At 34.8% G+C, this 20,825-nt stretch overlaps 1 protein-coding gene across 1 annotated transcript; it reads left to right on the plus strand.

Annotated features, from left to right (window-relative positions):
* The first annotated feature begins 1,318 nt into the window (after positions 1-1,318).
* Positions 1,319-20,315, plus strand: LOC137931797 (opioid-binding protein/cell adhesion molecule homolog). Its single transcript, XM_068775308.1, is given in 10 exon segments — positions 1,319-1,496; positions 3,070-3,173; positions 7,798-8,002; positions 9,047-9,205; positions 14,188-14,316; positions 15,113-15,250; positions 15,358-15,507; positions 16,252-16,383; positions 19,380-19,484; positions 20,267-20,315. Coding segments are annotated over 10 exon segments (1,320 nt in total). The 3' UTR covers positions 20,287-20,315.
* Positions 20,316-20,825: the final 510 nt, after the last annotated feature.

A 20,825-nucleotide genomic window follows, 5' to 3' on the forward strand; every position in this document is an offset into this window, starting at 1 on the left:
ATAAGCGCAGAGCCGGGCTCTGGTGGAGCACTTTGTTATTCCAGCTCATTTGCCTGCGAAAGAAGCGAAATGCGCAGCGTTCGCTGTATTGAAATAATTCACGTTTAAAACATAAATCAACATTAAAGGGCTTGATTATAAATTCACTCCGGCAGAAACCTTTCAATTGGCAACCCGATGTACAGATGAACAAGAACAACAGAGTAATAAAACATTAGAAGAATAATCAATTACGTTATTTTTTTAAAATTAAAAAATAATTGTTTACACTTTTTTTTAAGTGGCAACACAATTTTATTTTATAGTAAAAACAATACAGTTTCTAAGTAAGAAAAGGACCAATATTTAGCCACTTCCGCACGAAAATTGGTCCTTTTCTTACTTACGATGGACTTCCGCAAAATAAGGCCTGATTTCAATTAATATTTAAGACAGTTTCTAGAAGTAAACAGAAGCTATCTATACTAAATGAAAGATTGTTATCAAAGTAATATGGCGGTTTAAACACATACAGAAATAAAATCATGAAGGTCCCCGATGCGAGGCGCCAGAGTAAATAGTCCTGTTGTAGTTTAGCCGTTAAATGAAGTCCATCATCTATCAAAAAGACCAGGGGTGACCAACATTTATAATCAACAGGCAAATTTAAATTTAAAATTTCTTTAGCGGAGTGCACATAATGTAACACATATTAATAATAATCAAAACTTGATTAATGATAAACATTAAAATTAAAAAAAATCAAACCTTGATATTTCACGTACAAATTTTAAATCATAATGTTAAAAACAAACAAGAAAAGCACAGATAAACGTAATTACTTGAAATTTGTAATAAGAAGTTCGCTACTGTTTTTTCGATACAAGCTGATTACTATAAACCGGATTTGATGAAGTACCTACAAGTATTTATCTACATTACTCAACCTTATAACGGATCGATGGTCATCTCTGAATAATTATTTTAGTTTTGTATGTGCTACCATTTTATTATAATTATTTTCACAACAATATGTCGATGAGAGATAATCAATAATTTAATTTTAGTAATTTTTGGCGGACCCTATAAGCAAGTTTAACGGGCCGCGTGTTCCACATCCCTGAACAAAACAATTATTCTCTCTTTGCTTGAAGTATCTATGTAAGGCCGGTACAAGTTTTTTTACTTAAATTAACATACATGAATACACAATGACTAAAACCATGTACGGATATCCATTTGTTCATATATCGATATAATTGTGTCATTCGAGTGACCACTTATGAGGTCCGTCATAAGTGAATCACGACGGACCTCATAAGAGGTCAGCCAGAGAGCAATGCACAGGGCTATGCTCGAAGTTCCGCTGCGAGATCTATTCTGGAACTTGGAGATCTGCAAAAGAATCAAGACCGACAGAGATCGAACAGAGATGCGCCCGATGGCCGTTCGGGCCGAAAGCTTCTCGAGTGGTGACCACGAGCCGGTGGAGGCAGCGTGGGTAGAGCTCCCACTGGGTGGACCAACTACAAAGTTATGATCGTGGGAAGTCGCTGAAAGCGGGCAGAACAGGATCGATCATCGTGACGATCTTTTGAGGAAGTCTATGCATTGCAGAGGGTGTATATTAGATAAAAAGAAGATGAATATGACCACTCATTAACAAGAGTTAAGTCATGCAAGAAAATTTGATAAAATTTAAATAAAATTGAATTTCATCTAAGAAGAGCACACAAGAAATTCAAAACAATTTCTCTGTGATAAGTATATATCATAAAAGATTGAAAAAATGATTTGGGGGAATAACCACATTAGTATTTCTGGATATTTATAAGTAGTGACCATGTGTTTTTAATGGTCCTCACTATTTGGGACCCCTCGTTCTACCCCCTATTTTGATGGGAACAAGGGTTTTGTTAGGGCAATAATTATTCAGTTCTCTTATTATTTTACAGTTTCTTTTCTCTTCTTTCGCTCTTTAACATTTGCTCTGTTACATTTTTCATTTATCTTTATTTCCTTTATTCGTCATCTTCCATACTATTCTCAATCATCAAAGTCTAGGTCTATTTTATTATTACAATGTATTATATTTTTACTTATATTATTTATACATACCTTTATTTTCAGTTTTTTTTTTCATTTAGTATTCTATTTACATTTTTTTTATATTTATTCATATTTGCATTATTATTAATTAGTATTATTTATTATTAGCCGACCATTAAAGAGGTGACCATGTTAGGGAATTCCATTCGAAACTTATTTTATTTTTAAATAGACATCTCTGTGAATTTCCTTGGACTCTCTGTGGGCACATGGCTTATGCAGATTCAGCGAGTATGAGGTGGCAAGGCGCAGAGTGCGCCTAGCCTAAAGCCTCTTTTTAAGTTGCAAAGTTCGGGAGCTCCCCGGAGAGCCTCGGCTTGTGCTACTTTATGTTACTGTTATACTGAATTGGAAACGAAATTTCTTTCTTCATCCACCGCTTTACATATTTTGTTCACTAATTTCAATTTTACATCAACTCGTTTTGTCAATATAATAAAGATAATAAAGCACGCACACGCATACAATTACATGCATATATACAAACAAACACATTCATATTGTTAAACATTTTTCATGCAGTGGCTATAACTTCGCATGACTGAGGGTAAGCGAAATGATTTACCCACTTATCAATAAGGGCAGATACAATGATGCTTATCATATTATATTCGTAATAATTTAAATTAACAAAACTGTGTTAATATTAAACTTGTATAAATGATCTAAGTCAACAAGGTTTTTTATATATATTTATCTCTATAGGCGAAGCATTTGACTTCTGTCTCTCCCGATGTAAAGCGATGACGAGATCTAAATACATGCTTATCTAAAAGAAACCTACTTACTCTCGTCTTGAAGACTTCAAAGTAATTATTGTCTGGAAACAACGTAAACAGATGTTGTTAGTCCGTGCGTTTTAATTTCCGATAGAAGAAAGGAGACGGGAGAATTCTTTAGTGTAATTCGGCAGCGCACTCTCCAAAATGCATGTCATTCAAAACAGAAGATGAAAGGAGTAAAAATTTTCGTCTCTTCCAGATGCCAACCTGCCACGTTTCGTCGGACCAAGCACCAACGTCACTGTGGCGGTGGGGAGAGACGCTACCATTACCTGCAAGGTAGACAACTTGCAGGTGTACAAGGTAATCACTTTATTTAATCACCCACTACGAATCATATGGTGATCACCTTTAGTAAGCCAAAGAGTGCAAGAAGTATGCATAGTAAGAAAGGGACTAATATATAGCTACTTTCGCTATGCAGCAGTAGTCATGCAATAAAGTGCACCACCCGCCAGCTCGCTGATAAATGCGCACGCGGCAAACAATGCGAATTCCACAACTACCACCGTTAATTCACTCAACACGTTTTTCACCCCTCCACCGGGCATTCTCAGAAGTAATGTTACACCGGCCAGTACCAAACACCGAGTCACTCGGTCACTCACAGACCGCTGCATAGCGGAAATAGCTATATATTAGTTCCTTTCTTACTTAAGTTGGACTTCCACAAAGTAAAGCCTGAATCTATTAAAAGTATGCATATTGATATTCTATCATTTAAATTGTTTTGGTCCGAAAACATAAGTGATCACTCGTGATTATTGATGTCTTCGTAAATTTATATATATATACACAAATATATATATATATATATATATATTTGTGTATATGTATATAAATTTATATATAATGAGAAAGCATATATATATATGCTTTCTCATTCTATCCGTCATTAGCAAGTTCACACTGGCTCAATGTGTTATGGAAGGAGCTATGCTTGAGATGTCTGGACGAAATTGAACCAAAAATAAGGAGATTCATAGACGAACAAACGTAGCCGACGTTGCCTAGCGGACCGGCAAGTGAGAGCAGGCGATCCACACAGGCCACTGGATACTTAAAGTTCTGGAGTAAATATCAGGGATCAGGGCAACGCAGATCCACCTGCAAGGTGGACATGTTCTGATTAAGGTTGAATGAAACTGGAACCAGGCCGCCATACCTTTTTGCTTTAGTACAGTTTTCCATCTCACCTATCTACTCCTAACTATTCTAAATCTCTCGGTCTATCTGAATAGAGACTTTATTCAAGTACTTCTCGCAAATATATTATTTTAAGAGCAATGTTAACACGTTGGTTCCGTTTGAATCTCTTCGCAAACATAGCGTAATCAATAAACTAAATAAAGACATTATATCTTTTCTTTCGTCTACAATTGTATATATGTATAATCTATATTGTATTTAAATTATGAAATGAAATAATTACTTATTTAATCATAAATTAAAAAAGAAAAAAAATTCTTTATTCAAACAATGATTGACATGAAACAACAGTTGAATAAAACAGTAGCTAGAAACATTAAGGATTTAGAAAGGAAAACGAAGGTAGTATAACAATAAAGATGTTCTTTTTAATTATTATAACTCAGTTGTTTGTTTAAATCAACAAAGGACGCTTTAGAGAACTGACAGCGGACTTTAAAATACCAGCCTGAAGATCGCTAGCAAATTGTTATTTTTTTTAACACAATAAAGAATATTGCCTTAGTTACTTCTGCATTTAAATAAAGTATCTAATTTATATTTAACATCAATAAACTTTTATCAAATACACTGTGCGGTATAGGTTTCCTAGGGTGGAGGCTTCTCATCACGGCACTGGTGCTTCTATGAAGAACCTTTTTTTATAGTAACAATCCATGTACAAAAAATAAATAAATGACATTATGATTTACAATAAGATTACAATTTATTTAACTTATTAATAGATTATAAATAAATATGAAATTGCTATATTTAACTAAAATATATAAAAAGCGTAGCATTTTTTTCTTGATAAAACAAAAAAGCATTTTATATCATAAATGTTATTACCTTTAAACTGCTCTTATCGTATCATTCGCAGACAACTTTTGCCAGTCTACTGTACGTGGTTGTAGTATCAAAACTTTGAAAACGAAGTCAATATCTGCAGCACTTCCTGAGTGATATTAAAAATATGTTTTTAATTATGAGATATTAAGATATGTGTTCCATAAAGTAAACCCGATAGAGGCCCACTGCAAGGCATAGGTCTACCAAAAGATATCTATGGGAGATTTACCATAATCACCACGAATGGCGGGTTGACGATTGCAGTGTGGTATAAAGGTACGCAAAGGACGCTGCTGCCCATCCTCTGGGAACTTGTCAGCAATGGCATATGCTCTTATCTAATTAAAACACTAAATGTGAATTACATAATCTCAAGTCTCTGTTCTTTACTTTGGCTATCACCGCTCAATAAAACCAATATTACTAGTATTAATAGTACGCTTATAAATCTTTAGGTTTCGAGTGATAGACCTACTTGTTTTATAGTTTTATCAGTCGTGTTCGGATAGAACAAATTGTCTAATATTTTTGGACCCGTTTTTGGACCTCTCGTTCGACCCCTATCACAGGTGGATAAGGTTTAATTTCCCTCACTATATTATTTCCTTTCATACATCGCCTCACTTCCTTCACCTTCTCTCCAGAGTTCTATAATTTTACATAAATTTATATTTTGTTTGTTTAACTATTTATTTATACGTAATTCTTATTTATTATCTTACTATCTATATCACACTTAATTTACAGTTTTAGCATCTATTTTATCACTCTTGTTTAATGTTTTCATTATTTTTATATTTTTCATTCCTTTTTATTGTTTTTTTCCTAAACCCTTTATACAGTGCTCCAAAAAAATCTTACGGCACTACTTCCGTGCATACGTCTAACTCAACACTTTTTAAGTGCTGAAAGTATTATGTGAACTTAAATGGATAAAATATAGACTAAATTAGGCTTATTATAATAGAACACGATACACAAAGTCTTTTGTTTGTAATAGATTAATTGTTTGAATAAATCATGCATCAATTACATTTAAATCTATTGTAAAATGAAATGCTCGTTGAAAATCTTGTTACAGCTGTACTGTTTGAGCGAATATGAACCGATACGATCCGGGCTCGAGTGTTAATAACTTGCTCATCGGTTTCCAATACACTGCGATGTCATTGCGAGATCATCTCTTGTTGCTCGGTTTCATAATGTCATAAATTTCATTCATATATATCTACATATATTACATTTGTGTTCCTTATTTCATCTGCTATCAGTCCCAGGACTGTAAGCGGATTTGTTGAGTGGTTATAGCTTTGGAAGAGGTCTCCCCGGCGGCAGACACTCCTAGTTCACCTTCGAGCGTCTAGTCTCTGGATGTCATGACGTTTAAAACGTTTCCTGTACTGGATGCAAGTCAATTCGGAAGCCAAGTCATTTGGGTGTTTGGGTCATTTTTATAATTAGTAGATGACTGCTCGATCTCCACCTTGACTGTTTTGATCTCCAGAGCATCGTGGATTTCAGAGTTCGTGAGGAACCATGGAGCGTTTGTTATGGTACGCAATATGCCATTTTGCAGCTATATTGCATTTAAAAGATTATTTTGCTTTTCTCACTGAAGATATACTAACATCGTCTTCACAGACTGACTCGAAACACTCCTATTTCGACGTCAGATTTTAGATATATAGATCTGATATATATGTACATAAAATGCGATAACATGATAAGCGTGCGTGATTGAAACAATGAATTGACAAAACTGTTTACGTTTCGAGTACTTTAGACGTAACGAGAGATTGTATGAAGTGAACACATAACTGCTCCTTATGAAACTCTATTAAGGAATGTATGTATCTGTCTGTTTTTTACTCTTACTGCTGCCCAAATGGTATTTGCAGAATCCGCAGGCTCGAGGTGGTAGGATGCAGTAGGTGCCTACCGCTTTCAAGGTAGCGAAGCTCGAAGGCACCCGTAGTAGTCTCGGCTGGGGCCACTACGTACTACTATTTCATTGGATTGGGTCATATCTGTCATAGTTACATGTACGTCTGCGAGAATAGTATTGTGGAACATTTACAATCGCGCGATCCAAAGTTATCGTCCTATTGCAATTCAGCCGTTACTTGATCCGTCATTTGACAAAAAGGCGATAATTTTGGCGCCGATAGGAATCCGAGAGTTTGTGAGTGGTCTATAAAATATGAACTTTCAAGTTCGTTTTCATTCTTTCACCTCGATAAATAACACGCTATGAATAAAATTCTGTGATGTATTCTTGACTCATCATCTTCTTTGACTAAATTCTGTAGCGTCTACCATAACTTATAAGATATCACCATCGTAATCATTTCAGCTGTAAGACATCCACTACTCAACATAGCTTTTCCTTAAACGCTTCCAATAGAACCAGCATAAAGCGGCCCGAATCATAAAAATGTACGAAATAAATAAATTTCAAATTAAGTATATATAAATACAATCTAATCGGTGTGGAAGGGTTGCTATTTCAAAAAGTGTAGTAGATTATTACAGTAATACTAAAATAAATGTTCACAAATGAAGGACTAAGTAAGAAAAGGACCAATATTTAGCCACTTTCGCACATGCAGTGGTAGTCGTGCAATGAAATGCACCGCCCGCCAGCCCGCTGATAAATGCGTATTAGCCTTACGTATAGCCATATTAGCCGCATGGCTGACCGTGTTAGAACGGATATTAATATAATTTGGCGGGCTGGCGGGCGGTGCTTTTCATTGCACGACTACCACTGCATGTGCGGAAGTGACTAAATATTGGTCCTTTTCTTACTTAGGATGGACTTCCGCGAGGTAACGCCTGATTCCATTAAAAAAATGAAGGACTGTATAGTGATGGTTTTCGTCAACAGGTGGCGTGGCTTCGAGTCGATACGCAGACGATCCTGACCATTGCTGGCCACGTGATCACCAAGAACCACCGTGTGACTGTCACACACGGTGAGGGGGCGTGGACGCTGGGCCTGCGTGACGTGGCGCCCCCTGACAGCGGCCACTACATGTGCCAGGTCAACACCGAGCCCATGATGAGTCAGTTGCACCAGCTGCAGGTTGTCGGTCAGCATCTTCACTACTCCGACATTTTTTACATAAAATACCTTTTCTATCACCATAGCTTGAGATTATCACACCATTTATAACCCAGTTTATTCTATAGTCAAATAAAGAGTGAATGAAAGATAGAAACTAAATAGAAGAGAGTGAAAGGATAACATGTACATTCAAATCATTCTTAGAATATTAAGCAGTTGAAAGATGGCATCGAATTATGTGTTCGCGTGAAGAATGCGCAAGGCTAAACTGCGAAGCAACCGACATTTTTCCGCATTTATTGTTCTTCCAACTGTCTTCGATGTATTTTTTTTCTTTTATGGACTCTTTATTAGGCCTTTTAAAATGCCCCGTCGTGTGTGGATGGACGTTTTTAATCATTATAATTTTTTTACATGACTATTATTTTTACACTCTTATTTTCTCCATCTCAATCTTTTCCATTTACACCTCTATTTTCTGCCTCTATTACCTTTCATACATCATCTCTCTCTTCTCAACCTTCCTCTAGAATACTTCATTTTACATTTTTTGTTTATATCATTTATTTGTCTGTACTTTCATGTCAACTAGCTTGAATTAATTTTTATCACACATTTATTTATCACCGATTGATATATATCTTCTTATCTTATTTTCATGTTTTATTTCTTTTACTTTGATTTGGTTGGAGTACGCCCATGATTCTTTTTTACTGCTGACTACCGCAATAGATTTTCTTTCTATTAAAATTTTTGTTTTAAAAAAAATATATGATTTTTGCAACAATCGGGAATTGACGCGATTGATACAAAAAACACCCGTTAAAACGTTTCGGGTTAAGCCAAATGATATAAGCAAACAGACACTTGGTGAATATTATAGACAGTGCAACCAACCTCAAAAAAAATTACCTGCCTTCCTAATGTCCGGGAGATTTGAATGACAATTTCACCTCAGATTTTGATTACAGGGTAATTTCGTTTTTAATAGCTTATTTTCATTATTTTGTTGTCAATGACTGTCTATATGATTTATATGTATTTTATTTACATGAGCCATTGTCCACAGTGCCTCCGGACATCGACGACGATGCAAGCAGCAGTGACGTCATCGCGAAAGAGGGGGAGACTATTGCCCTCCGGTGCATCGCGTCCGGGACCCCTCCACCTACCATCACGTGGCGTAGAGAAGACTCCAGACACTTCAGCGTAAATGAAAAAACATCAGGTTTGTGTTGACCTCGGCTGGAGATAGATTGCTCTCGTTTACAATAATATAAAATAAAAGCTTTTCGCTGTTCACTGTCGGGGGAGATAAAATGTCCAGATACATTATATTCATTTATATTTATTTCACAAGACATCACATGAACGAGAAGGTATCGCAAAAGTAAATTTATATTTATTCAAACGAAAATAAAAACTTCGAAATCTCAAGGTGCGTAAATTGAAAAACTTTTTCAACTCTAACCTGAGAAAAAGGCTCCAGCAGGATAAGATTTCTAAAAACTAAATTATTTTTTAATCTATTTCATTATCGACTCTACTCTGCTTCGCAAGGTGCTATAGTTGTTAAGAAGACGCAGAAAGAAACTTCTCAACAACACATCTTTTAATAAAGTGTAACAGAGATTTTTAAGTACATACTTTATCATACATAGCCTAAATGAAATCAAAATATTCAGACGACATCACTGCCAAGGTTTTTTTTTCATTCAAATATTCGACTATTGAATAATAAATATAATATAATATATTAGGTAGTTTATAATAATGTACACGATTTGAAAATTTATGCCATCAAAATGATATCATTTAAATTAAGCTGCCATTTTCGCGGCATTATTTTGAATGGGATCGTAAAATTTTTAATGACAGCTCTTCAGGTAGATTCCCCGATGATTTATCCGAGATAATTTTCCCTTTAAAAGTGACACGGAAATCGAATTATTACCATGAACCTTAGATGTCAATGTTGTTAGATGTCGGTGAGGTTGAATAAATTAATTTTATTTTTAAATCGGAAGTTTTAGGCAAGTTATAGTGTAATAAAAAGAGTATAGATTCTCAATGCAAGGCATAGGCTTTTTCCGATGGTCACCACTATGACCACGCTGCCAGCATCCAACGAGTTCCCGCGATATTGACTACCTCGTCCGTCCACTTAAGGGGTCGTAACCACACCGTATCTATCGTCGCGCGGTCGCAACTAGAGAACCTGACTTCCCCAAAGATCTTAGGTTACAGGAGCGATGTATCCCCCACTACTACGTCAGACAAGCAATTAGTTTAGCTTCATTGGTTACCGTGGTTCTTCTGCGAGTATTTCCCATTGATGTTTTAATTAACAAAATTAAGTTTTTTATATCCTTGATTCCACACGGCAAGACGAGGAGAAAAATTATGAATTCCTTAATAAAAACTACTCTTTTACCTGTTCTATAGAAGCATCGGTAGGGTTATTAAAAATTTGGTTAGAAAGGGAGAGGAGTTCAGTAAAGGTGAACTCCAATGCATTGTCAGGTGAACCTTCTTCGACCTTCTTATCTTCTTCTTTTGGGGGACCCATGTCCTCAACCACCACCCACACCTGGCTCTATCTAAATGGACCAGAGAGGATCATACATGAAGCTGAGAAGTTGCGTCTCTAATACATTTGTATTTTTATGTATTAGGTGCACAATATTGTGCTTAGGATATATCCGAACATGCTTTTTTACGGACTTGATTTAAGTTAAATATTTGACAGCTATGGACACGTCTTTTTGTTTTATTTTAAATTTGCAGAGCAAATAAAGGTATAGTTTTTTTTACACAAGAACTTATTATACCTTTTTAAATGTACAAAATTATTTTATTCGGCAGGGTGACTAAAAATTGTTGAAAATGTACAGCCCGTTTGCTGGCAATTAAAGTTTGGTACACCCTACCTAACCCTACCGAATACACATTTCTTTGGAAACACCTTAATAACGCTGAATGTTTTCGAATTGCGATGGAATTTTCACCGAACGAATTAATTATAAATTACATTCGAAAGTTAAACAACAACAACAACAATCAATTACCCTCGTCGCGGTGGAACCGAGACAACAAAAACCATTGAATCCAGCGCCGACCGACAAAGCTCGCTGCCGCCTCGCTCCAAACAACTCCGCCGTCTGCGGCACTAAATTAAAAATAAACTCAACTCATTTGCATTCATTGCGGAACTCTGAGATTATTTTTTTTTAAATAGCGTCGTGTTTTTATGGTTTGCCTTTGTGATTAGCACTACAGCTAATATTAGCTCTAAAGTCCGATCGCGTTAACCGCGCAATAAATCATTGTTGTCCGTTGATTTACATTTATAACCAATCAAATCGTTAGTAGTGTAAATACACATTGCCTAATTACATAGATAGACCGACAGACAATGATGATTCTCTGAATTCTTAACGCTAACGAACTATACCTCAAGTTTGATTTGCTTTTTTGTCACAGACAAATTATGCCTTTACATATTTAAAAGTAAGCAAGAGCTTTCATTGCCAGTATCTTATTCTTTACATTTATTTTTTTTTAATTTACCTTTTTAACTTAATTTTTGATTTATTCATAATTTTATGTATATTCAAAGGACGGGATTAATGTATTAATCAGTCAAGTAGTTAAAAGACAGTTCCTAAACTCATCAAGAACTAAAAATTTTTTTTACACTTTTTAATAGGGTTAGATATACCAAAGTTGATTTTTTAACCTAAAGATATACACATTGGGTTTGAAGTACAAATATTTTTATTGAACAAACTAATGTATGTAATTTAATGTTCGAAGATAATTTCGTCAATATGTCTTCTAGATCTTAGGGATTATTCTTCAATTTTTCTTTCTATTTCAATCACCTTCGTTTCTTTTTAAATGATTTGTTTTAAGTCAGCAAATATTTACGTTGAATTACACATGGCGAAATTGAACCAAGTTATGGAGTTCTAGTCATAGAGCTCTTGAAGCTTTGGTTGCGAGTTGTTTAAAAATAAAACATATTTTATGGCCTGTTTTATACAATTACACACTTAATTGTAGTATTAACAAAACTAAATGTAAATACTATTGTAATCTAGTTTTAATTTATTTATAATTTTAATATCTAGTTAACAAAAGTAACAATTAGCTGTCTCTACTGTATTAAACCCTCTCTAAAGGGTTAATAGATAATTTTAGACGGCTCTTGGGATATAAACGAAGTCTACATTCGATCCTTGTCAATCTATCTAATATCATATAAGACTCTTCAAATTAAACACAATATTAAGTAAATATATAGCAGAATTTAAACGGTTTTATTTAGTTCGACCCGTACGGAATTTATTCGGGTCAAAATTAGAAATTGAAATTTAAGCACCTTCCCATTGTCAGATTGATCTGAAATTTGGTAAACACATTTAATTTAGATGACAATACAATATAATAAAATCAATAATATTATAAATCTAAGATGGCCGCCGATACGAAATGGCGGATTACATATTTTTCCTTAACCTCTTCAATATGGGTATCAAATGAAAGGGCTACACTAGTAAAACACGATGATTATGTCAAAATTTAAAATTTAAGATGGACGCCGGTCCAATATGGCGGACTAGGTACATATTTTTTCACAACCACCACAATATGAGTATCAAAAAACCGTTTAACTTAAAAGTTTTTTAAATGTATTTATTTATATATACATTATATGTCTGTGAACTTGTATTCCTGTTTTATTCGATGTGTTTCACATTTACTAGATCGTTTCCAGTTACCCTCTGTTTCGTCTTTAAAATCATACAAGAGCCGTATTTTATATAAACTAGAACAAATATTGCGCCTCCGGTCGTATTCCACAGAGACGCTTTCAGTTTCTCTTTAAAATAATCGCAGTACAAAGGAAACAGGTTTTTTTGGATTTATTTAACACCAACTACGTTATAAGGTACAGTATATAAGAGAGTACTTTTATCTACTCAAGTCTTAGTGTTGTTGAATGCGATCGCCATCTAGTAATTTCGAAGATTTCTTGAGGCGCGAGATGCGGGGTAGAGTTCCGTGTATGCACTCGTTGCAGGTTCTCTAGGTGCTAGGCGCTAGGGTGGGGCTTCGAGTATTTTTTTTCGTTTCCCTGTCTTAAATCTATAACAGAGATTTTTGTTTCAAAGAATTTTCGATACATTTTATATTAGCGTTCTCTTCTGTCATCCTTCATAAGTTCTTTAACTATATTTTATTGCTTTCTTTACATTCTCTTGTATACTCTTTTCGTACGTGGCATCATTTCCTTCGCCGCATTCTTTTAGTATCACAATTTAGTTCACAATATTTTTATTTTTGTCTTTATTTCTCTTATTATTGTTTTTTTTTTATTTTGCAATTATTTTGTTTCTCAAACCTATACTTATTTTTTTATCTTTTACTTTTTTTATTGTTTTATAAAAATATTTTTAAAAATCTGCGGCGGCGTTCTTTACTTTCCATTATGGATGCGATGATACCGGTTTCTATCTGTACCTCCAGCTCCACTTTGGACTCCCATCTTTCCCTTGCGAACACGGGACAGCTCGTATTTACGAGTACCAAGGTCTGGCCCACCGCAGAGTCACAAGTGCACAGGGTCTCTCCGTGAGTTTAAACCTACAAAAGGTACTCAGCGAATCTCCCGTGCCCCGTGAACATTTGGGCCAAGCCGTGTCAAGCATCACTATACGCAGTGCGCGGTAAGCTGTCTCGGAAAGAGGACTTCGTGTATGCTCGCTCGGCACAACGCTAGCCGTCCGCAACTATCAAATTGAACTCCCCTGTAAGGGATCCTTTAATTTAAAACTACAATAGTTCTAAACGCTCTAATCTGAGAAGATTTAATTAAAAACTTGGATATGCTTCTTTTTTAGTAGTTTTTAGAATCTAATAATACCAAACTCTATTATCACCAGAAAATCTTTCTGGCTGTTCTACATTTTTTTACAAGTTCTTGTCACGAACTTCTTAAAAGTATTACAAGATAATTAAGCGACAAAAAATACATATAGTAATGTATTTTTTGATGCTTCATTACTCCCTCAACAGCTCATCTATGAATCGTCAACCATCTGTTATAAGTGTATGGAACCGTCACTCGTATTAATCGATATATTATTGTTTAATATGTTATATACAGTATATACACAGTTAATTTACTTACCAATAACATTGCAGTGTCAAAATGGAACGGAGCATGGCTTAACATCACGTCGATACCTCGAGAAATGTCAGGGGCTTATCTCTGCATAGCGTCCAATGGGGTCCCGCCATCTGTCAGCAAGAGAATACAGATCAATGTCATATGTAAGTTCTATTTTTAAATTTATATACTACCTGTGTGCTCCGATTTTAATTTTGCAATGCTAGAACTTGAGAGTGTCTGTTGTTTGTGGTATGCGTGGCACATCGATCGTGTTATTGATGGCAGTTGAGACTGTAAATTTTATAGTGGATACCACAAGATGGTAAACGAGTCATTTTTTTAATGAAGAGAGCATTCATTTGCAGATTCTGTGAATATAAGGTATCAAGCCGTAGAGTGCGCCTAGAATAAAACTTAATTTATACTATCGAATCTTGAGTGCTCTTGGGGATCCTTGTCTCGGGCTAGATTGGCGGGTCCTCGAGCTATTAAATCGCTGCGATAAACGCTCCATGAAGTGACTAAGATCAAGGACCCCCACAAGGGGACCTAGGCTTGGCTTGGGGTCACTCGTTGATAATGCCCGTCGACGCATCGTGGGTAGACTCCTCGTTATGTGGAGCAGCGCATGACCGGTCATCGTGGCAACAAGGCGTTTTGTTTACAAAAAAAACAGATTTCCATTGTGATATTGAACTCTATTGTTCAAGGAACGTATGCTGAAAGGTAGACTGCTCTCAATTGCTAGTTCGACATGGCCACGTGTGCCGTGAACATTAGCATAGTTTAACTGCATCACAGTTTTCTCTATATTGTAAATTGCCTTACAATATAATATATCATATGCAATTCTATTAACACAGTTTGTCTAAGAACTAACAATGCGAGATATTATATTGTGTTTGTCACAATAATCAATTGCAGACGACAAACATTAAAATATCGATCTGTCTCCAGTCACCCCCAAGGTGTGGGCGGACAGGGTGGCAGTTCGTGCGCTTTCGGGGACCACAGTCGCCTTGCAATGTCTCGCCGACGCCTACCCACCCCCGCAGACCTACTGGACCCTTAACGGAGAGCAGAGGTTGTCCAACGGTAAGAATATTTTTGAGTCCAAAGAAGAAAGCTGAAAATTTCCTCCTCTTCATGCAGTGCATTTGTACATATGTTTACATTTTAAAAATATAAAGTTTTCTTCACAGGAACAAAACACAGAATGATCAATACCCTGAAAGGGTATACTTATACTCTATTGTTAATGATTGAGGGTATGTCGCGTGCGGACGCGGGGGCCTATCGCTGCCACGTCGAGAACAGCCTCGCCAGGGTCCAGGCCGAGCTCTTCTTGCACAGTAAGTCATAAATAGGAAATAGATGAAGTAGGAAAAAATGTATGAAAGAGTGAAAGAAAGATAGATAGGAAAAAGTTCTGCCTTAAAAATTTCAGAAAATTTTCCTTGTCACTCGTGAAAATTTGTGTACAATCTGGTATAAATTAAAATCAAATTAGGCTCCCATACAAAGACATTCAACTTTTAAAAATGACACTACAGAGCGCCCTATACTAAAAAGAGACAATAGTAGCAAATTTCGTTAATACAAAAATTATAATAACTGAATCTTGAGTTGAATTGACACCTTAAATATCTAAAAAAAATATTGGATAATATTTATAGCATTATAATTCTGAGGAGCGAGTTTATTGTAAAAATGTCTGTTTCCTATAAAGATATTTAGTCTAAAGAAAGGTGTGCTAGACTTAAAGATAACATCCGTTTACTTATATTTATTCTTAAGGAATGATTTACACACATATAGTATATAAAATTCAATATAACAATCAATTGTAGGTACTAAAAATTTCTGCTATTCTGGCGCTAAATTTGTAAATGTTTCTACTTAAATGTCGGAAAATTCTTTAGTGTTATGTTTATAAAATTTGTGTCACATTTATAATCTTTTTTTTGTTTATTTAACTGTTTGTTTCTTGCATCCCATTAAAATAAAAAAAATGATAACATTAAATTTATTATCATATTTTTTAAATGAATAAGCATTTATTTTTGAGAATATTTGAAAATCTTAGAATAAGCTAGTTATCAGCTTCACCTTCAATTACTAAATTTGTTTGTTGACAGTGGTGACAACTACTTCAACCACAACAACAACGACAACAACCACAACAACAACAACCTCTCTACCGTCCACCACAACCATAGTGTCAACGTGTGAGTTACTTTATATTACTTTTTACATTATTTTCTATGTATTGTCAATCTTAATAAAAAGAATGGTTTTAATCAATGCCTCCTTGTCTAGTAAGTAATTTCATACAAATACCTTCGATTCTTTGAATGTTTTATGTTGTAAAAATAAAAAAATATAGTAATTTATGTTGTAAGTAATATTGTACGATAGTTACAAGAACATATGTGCGAGAAACTTTGTTGTCAACATTGTTTATTTGTTCATATTATCATTCATTTAGGATAATTTTTAGTGACGTTTTAAGAAGAATGACAAGAGTTAGAATAAATTTGAGCTCCCCTATAAGGTATGACTGAGAATAAGATATGGAATCCTTCAACTTATGCTACGAAGGTTCCAAACGTACCTTGATCTCGTGAGAGTTCGCAACAAACTCTGACATTATTTTGTATTAACATCCTTACAAAACTCCTTTGCTTTGAAAATTTATTTTAATTTGAATATATTGATGTAGACTTTAAAAGTCATAAATGGATCCTTAAACGGGTAGAAAACTTCCTCAGGAAGGATTGTTAGATATAATATTCAATGGATTTTTGCTTCTGAAGTCTCAGCGTGGGTATGCCCTCATTGGTGGACTGACAACATAGTCAAGGTGACGGGAAGTCCCTGGGAACAGTCAGCGCTAGACCATTCATTGTCGCCATCTTTAGGAGAGCCCTATACTTACTATGAATTATCATGGGCTGACTTGAATTTATGGCTGAAAATCCATCACATTTTTGTTTCTGAAATAATCTATTTCAATCCACAAAAACTTTTTTTCTGTCGGAAATTTTGTTCGCAACCTATTATCACAACCTCTATAATCTAAGAATTTTTTACTACATATTTATATAAATAAATACAACAGAAGTATCTGTTTGTAATATTAAAATAACCGTTTTACCACGTGTTTAGGAATATTGTAATATATACATAAATATATATATATACACACACACACACACACATATATATATGAGTATATATATGTACCAAAACTACATTTTGTCTCTCTGTTTATTCCGGCTATTCTATTAAATGGCTAAACCAATTTTGACGGACTTATACCGGCAGGTAGCTGATGTAATAAGGAGTAACTTCTATTTTAGGCTACTTTTATTTTAGAAAAATAAACGAAAAAAAATACATTTAATTTTTATTTTGATAAATTCCATGCAGACGACGTCGTGGGCATATCTAATCTTATCTATTGTGATAATATAAAAAGCCGGCCGTTTGATATTTTCTAATAATTAACATCATACAATCCAAGATTTTGAACCAGAAAATATTTATCTGCTTTTGTTCTTACGTGTCATTTCGAAAATTTTAAACATATGGACGGTTTAGTAAAGTTCAAGGAGAGCAAGAAACAATAACGGTATATAAATACGATTTAATGGTAAAATTATAATCAAGGTATCGTGAATTACATAATAAAGGCGTCTGTTATACTTATATCAGGTGTAGACAATAATAGAATTCATGTAAAATCGTTATCGACGATGAAAAGCAAGTTTCAAGACGTGATACTTATAACGGAGTATTAACATACGAAAAGATTATCGGCGAGTACTCTCGTGCGCATAACAAAGAACCTTTTTTCACTTATACGAAGACACTTAAATATTTTTATACTAATTTCAATACTTTTATCATTGTAATAATATTTTTTAGATCCATACTTCAAATCAGTTACTTTTGATTACAATATTTTCTAGAGTGCCTAATATACAAATAAGAAATAATATAAATTCAGAATAGTTTTTGTTTTTAAATACACATACGATGTGGCGAAATTGCCAGCTACCGCACAGATCTTGTCGCACAACCTGAGGAGGGCAATATGGTGTAGGGATGAGGAAGTGGTCGCACGAAACGTATTGTTAAAAACTGGACATTGTTAGGGCGCTGTGTACAAACGAGATACCATTGAACCGTTTAATTTGATTTAAGTCAGGAAATACTTTAAGAAGATACCAGAATATCTTAATAATGATTGTAGCATGCAGAAACGTGTTAAAAATAACGTACGGACGCTTTAGGGGCCGTGTGCACAGTGTTAGGCGTATAATTGAGAATGTAAGAGAGAGACGTCATCTTCATTGTCGATTAAATAACAACGTTCAAGCAGCGGGAAATCATTTCCCGGAACAACGCGTCGGCCTTACAAACAGCCTAGTATAATAAAATTGTACCAAATAATTCCTCCATTCCTTTCTTCCAACAAGACGCACGGATTCACGACATCCGTATACGGTTGAAATTCCTTGCACCCGCACTAAGCGTTTCGCTAATATTTTTATAGTGCGACAGCAAAGTAGTAGAACAACCTACTGGCGTCATTATTTCCAGCTAAGTATAGTTTAAGAATTTTCAAGGCAAGAGTGATTAGGTATCTTCTAGGCAAGCATGTAGTATCGTAGACCTTGTCATCGCTTTAGATCAGACGAGACAGAGGTCAAAAGTATTTGACCATGCAGGAGTAAATTGTGGGCTTACTTTATAGTTCCATGGATCATGTGAATTTATATTACTATTTACAATTTTAAGGTGCCTAAGAAGCGATGGTTGCGTTCGAAAATGCAGTGGAAAAGATTTCAAAATGTTAATGGCGAACCTACTTCTCCGAAATTTTACGTAATGTTACGATGCAAGAATTGTGATGAAAGCTCTTTCAATAAAATACAATGTTGACAATTTTAAAGTTAGTTCTAAAAACATTCAAAATATATATACATAAAACCTTTCGTATATATGTTACATGTTATTTCAAATTACTTGCAACCTATTTTTATATATGATTGTTGATTTATTAATGAATTCACCTTATTTTTCACTATGAATCCAGCGGTAAAAGATTGAGACTGCCATAGATATCTATGCTCTGCAGTAGGCGTTTATGTGCTGAAGATACGAATAAATATTTATGTATATATATTTATATTTACATGTGTTCTGGTTTATTTAGATGACGCTGAGAGAGAGTTGGAACATTTACACAGAGGTGTAATATCTGATCCTGAAATAGAGAACGCATACGTTGTTCTCAGTCAACACCAAATGCAGAATCTCGGTAAGTACATTTCTATCATGGAAAGGATAGCAACTAAGCGATGGAAGTAGAATTATCCTATAACAGTGGTTTAGAACCCCTTTTTACATAGTCTATATTATTTGGTGATCGTTTTCACAAATGTTCTCCATAAAGATGCTATTGTAGTATAAGATTTTGACAAGTTTGTTTTTAAATTTGTAAATACAATAACCCATTGCATAGATTCCTGTGCGTTACAAAACAATAAGCGTTCGTATATATATACCGTTATGTATACCTCACCATACATAAACGATGTCTGATTGGTCGTAAAATAGAATTGTGATTGGTAGTATAAATAAAGTTACTTAGGGAATCGATAAGGTAGTTTTATGGTTTAGTATAAACACAGGACCTCGACATATAAAGTTCTGTCTGTTCTCTGAACTCAAGTTTTACTTTTAACTCCAAAAGGCAGACTCTTAAAAGATTATTGGATTACAAGAGCGTTTAATTTAAAAATTGTGAAAGATTAGTTACGAAAAAGTTACCAATTTTAAGGTGTAAATGTAACTATCTTGTCTTTATTTCTAGTTTCATCTCTTGTACATTGCTATATTTCTAACAAAAAATATTAATTAAAAGGTGACGAAAAAGTTATCTCATAATGCGGGCTTGTCTTATTTTTTACAAATAGCAGCAAATGTCTTCTTGCTTTGACATTTATCGTGTATATGCATATAGAAAGAGAATTAGTTAACTAATGTTGTAAAAACAATATTTAAATACAAAAGTATGAAAGAAAATTTTGTAACCAACAGAGATGATAACGACGATGTGACCGGAGGTAGGTGGCCGCGGCGAGGCGCCCTGGAGTGATCGCTGGCCACCGCTCCACGACTCGGCCACTGCGAGGTTCGCGAGTTGGCTCTGTTGGCTGCTCATAGCCGGTGCCGCGGCGTGACGTCACGGCCACCAGAGATTCCTGCCCTGAAATACGGATTCCTAGCTTTAAGTCTGTACATAGACCGTTACATACGAATCTCTAGGTCGTTCGCGTTAAAAATTCAAATCATAATTGTTCGCTGAACTAGCCACGCCTATTAACCAATCAAATTCATGGACGCAATCGGTTACGTACGAAAGTTTGTTTCCTACCAGTAACTTGAATTTTGAATTAAGAACGAATTGATCGATTACAAGTCATGGCAAGGCCAGCGGACAATACATTCGCATTGTTAACGCAAACGAACTATAGTTAAGAAATCTAGTTGTAATTTTTTAAGAGGTTTAACTATAACGGCAGTACCCATTTTTAAATTGCATTTGATATCGTTTAATCCAGAATATGTATGATCTTTGATAACATTTATTTTAGAA

This window comes from Battus philenor, unplaced genomic scaffold (assembly GCF_028537555.1).
Source record: "Battus philenor isolate CCGP_79_NKW_IND1 unplaced genomic scaffold, ilBatPhil1.0.hap1 SCAF_8, whole genome shotgun sequence".
Lineage (NCBI taxonomy): Eukaryota > Metazoa > Arthropoda > Insecta > Lepidoptera > Papilionidae > Battus > Battus philenor.